Source organism: Plectropomus leopardus, unplaced genomic scaffold (assembly GCF_008729295.1).
Source record: "Plectropomus leopardus isolate mb unplaced genomic scaffold, YSFRI_Pleo_2.0 unplaced_scaffold23489, whole genome shotgun sequence".
In the NCBI taxonomy this organism is placed as follows: domain Eukaryota; kingdom Metazoa; phylum Chordata; class Actinopteri; order Perciformes; family Serranidae; genus Plectropomus; species Plectropomus leopardus.
In genome coordinates, this window is record NW_024625479.1 from 1 (window position 1) to 2,206 (window position 2,206).

The 2,206-nt window shown below is 34.4% G+C and overlaps 1 protein-coding gene across 1 annotated transcript; it reads left to right on the forward strand.

Moving 5' to 3' along the window:
- Positions 1–586: 586 nt before the first annotated feature.
- Positions 587–1,753, forward strand: LOC121966199 (cytochrome P450 2D11-like; the record flags this gene model as incomplete). Its single annotated transcript, XM_042516308.1, has 3 exons — positions 587–751; positions 899–1,059; positions 1,685–1,753. Coding segments are annotated over 3 exons (395 nt in total), but the record flags the coding sequence as incomplete, so codon positions are not given.
- Positions 1,754–2,206: the final 453 nt, after the last annotated feature.

The window sequence follows — 2,206 nt, forward strand, 5'->3', positions numbered from 1 at the left end:
GTCTCAATTGTGTTTAATGCTATTATTAGTGCTATTATTTCTGTTTATTGCTAATATTCTGAATTGTATATACTCTTATTGGTATGAGCTGTTACTGATATTTTTGTTTTGTAATTTTTTTTCCTCTCTTGTTTCATTCTACTTTAAATTTTGTCTGGCCTTAGTTCAGCATTATTGGCTCTTATAGTTATGTTGCATCTGCGAGAAAACTCTTCTTGCCTCTGCTTTGCCTTCTTTCGCAAAGCTCTCTGTAAACTCTTATTATTGTCATTATCATCGTCATTATTATGATTATTACTATTATTATCATTATTGTCATTATTATTTTATTATTACTAATATTAGTATTAGCATTTTTATTATTATCATCATCATTGTTATTATAATTATTATAATTATCTCTATCATTATTATTGTTGTTATTAGAGTCTGGGTTTGTCTTACATCATCTAGGAGGTTATTCCAGGTTTGGACTGCTGCACCACGCTCTGTTTTCAAGCCGGCCCCAAATGTCACTGAATAAAATGTATTTTGAAAAAAATCTATTTGACAGTAAATGTACCTTTATTTACATTTTTGTGCGCAGCTCATGCTGCCGGAGTGATTCTAGCAGATTATACCCCTGCCTGGAGAGAGCAGCGACGCTTTGGTCTGACAACCCTGAGAAACTTTGGTCTGGGGAAGGAGTCGATGGAGCAGAGAATTCTGGGAGAGATACGCCGCATTGAAAAGGTGTTGGAGCAGAGTATCGGTATGTCCCAGGAAACTTATCTTATTTTCTTGTCTCATTACACCTTGTGTCTTTTTTTAAGTTGCATTATATGTGATTTAGATAATCAGTGACTCTATTTTGGTCAGGGGAATTCCAGAGAGTCATTTTTTAATGTTGTTTTTCCAGGTAAAAGCATGAATCCCCATATGCTGTTCCACAACGCCGCCTCCAACGTCATCTGCCAAGTTCTGTTTGCTCGGCAGTTCGACTATGAGGATGAGCTCATGAAGTTTTTTGTTGACCTTTTCCATAAAACCTCCAAAATAATAAATGGGCGCTGGGGTTTGGTAAGTAATGTTTTGTTTTTTTTAATTAATATTTTCTTTTGTGTTTTTTTCTTTTATTTTGGACAGCAGTTTATAGTACAACATATACATCAAGACAGTCACAGTATAATTTCCCCTATTAAGATTTTCCAAAATTTCGGGAACTTTGCACAATTTGGGAGAGATAAATTGCACACATAAGAGTTTTGTAAAATATGTCAGGAGGAGAATAAAATAGAATAGAAGTCAGGATAATACAACATAATAGGGTAATTTATCTGATACCTTCACAAAATCTTAAGTCTCATGTACAGAACTCAATGGACACATTTTGTTAAAGATAAAGAGAAAAAATAATCATTTCCATAACGTAAACATCATTTATCTGTCCATTTTGTATTGTGTGTGTGAGTCACATTTTCAACAACCAAACTATTTAATGACATAGCATCAGTACGATAAATGTAGAGAAAATAATACATGTGAATGTTTCAGTAAAAACAGTCATTAAGCAAACCCACTAGTTTATCAGCTAATTTCCACTGAAAATGACGAAACACAGCTGTCTGAATCATCCACACAATGCTCAGAAAATCTAAGGGCTTCCTCAAACGTTGTCATTTTTTATATTTTCTCTCCCATACAGATCTACGACTCTTTTCCTCTGGTGCGCAACCTGCCACTGCCCTTCCAGTGCGCCTTTAAGATGTTTAAGGTATGTCTGGAAAGCATTGCAGTGGACCCCGCCCAGCAATTTCTGCAGTAAAGGCAAAAGAATAATATAAATAAGAGTAAAAGAGAAAGAAGAATAAAATTGGAAAGGAAAGATGGAAAAGTATAAGGTCATGTAAGCGGCTCTGTATGGGTGTTTTGAGCTTAATGCTAAATGAGGTTGTAAACTCCCTGACATGGACGAGAGGAATGGGGGTGGGGTGTTTGGGCTTTAACCTGAGCAAAATGTCTTAATTTCTGTCAGAAAATTGGAAGAAGGCAATGAGCAACTCAAGAAATGGCCCAAAACATTTGCAGGGTATTAGTAAAATGCTAAAAGAAAGCATGAAATAAGAAAAAATCAAGAAAAAAAATGGCAGGATATTATTAAAATGTTAAAAGAAAAATTACCTTAAAATAAGGAAAAAAAGGAAGAAAAAAAAACAAGAAAAGTAAA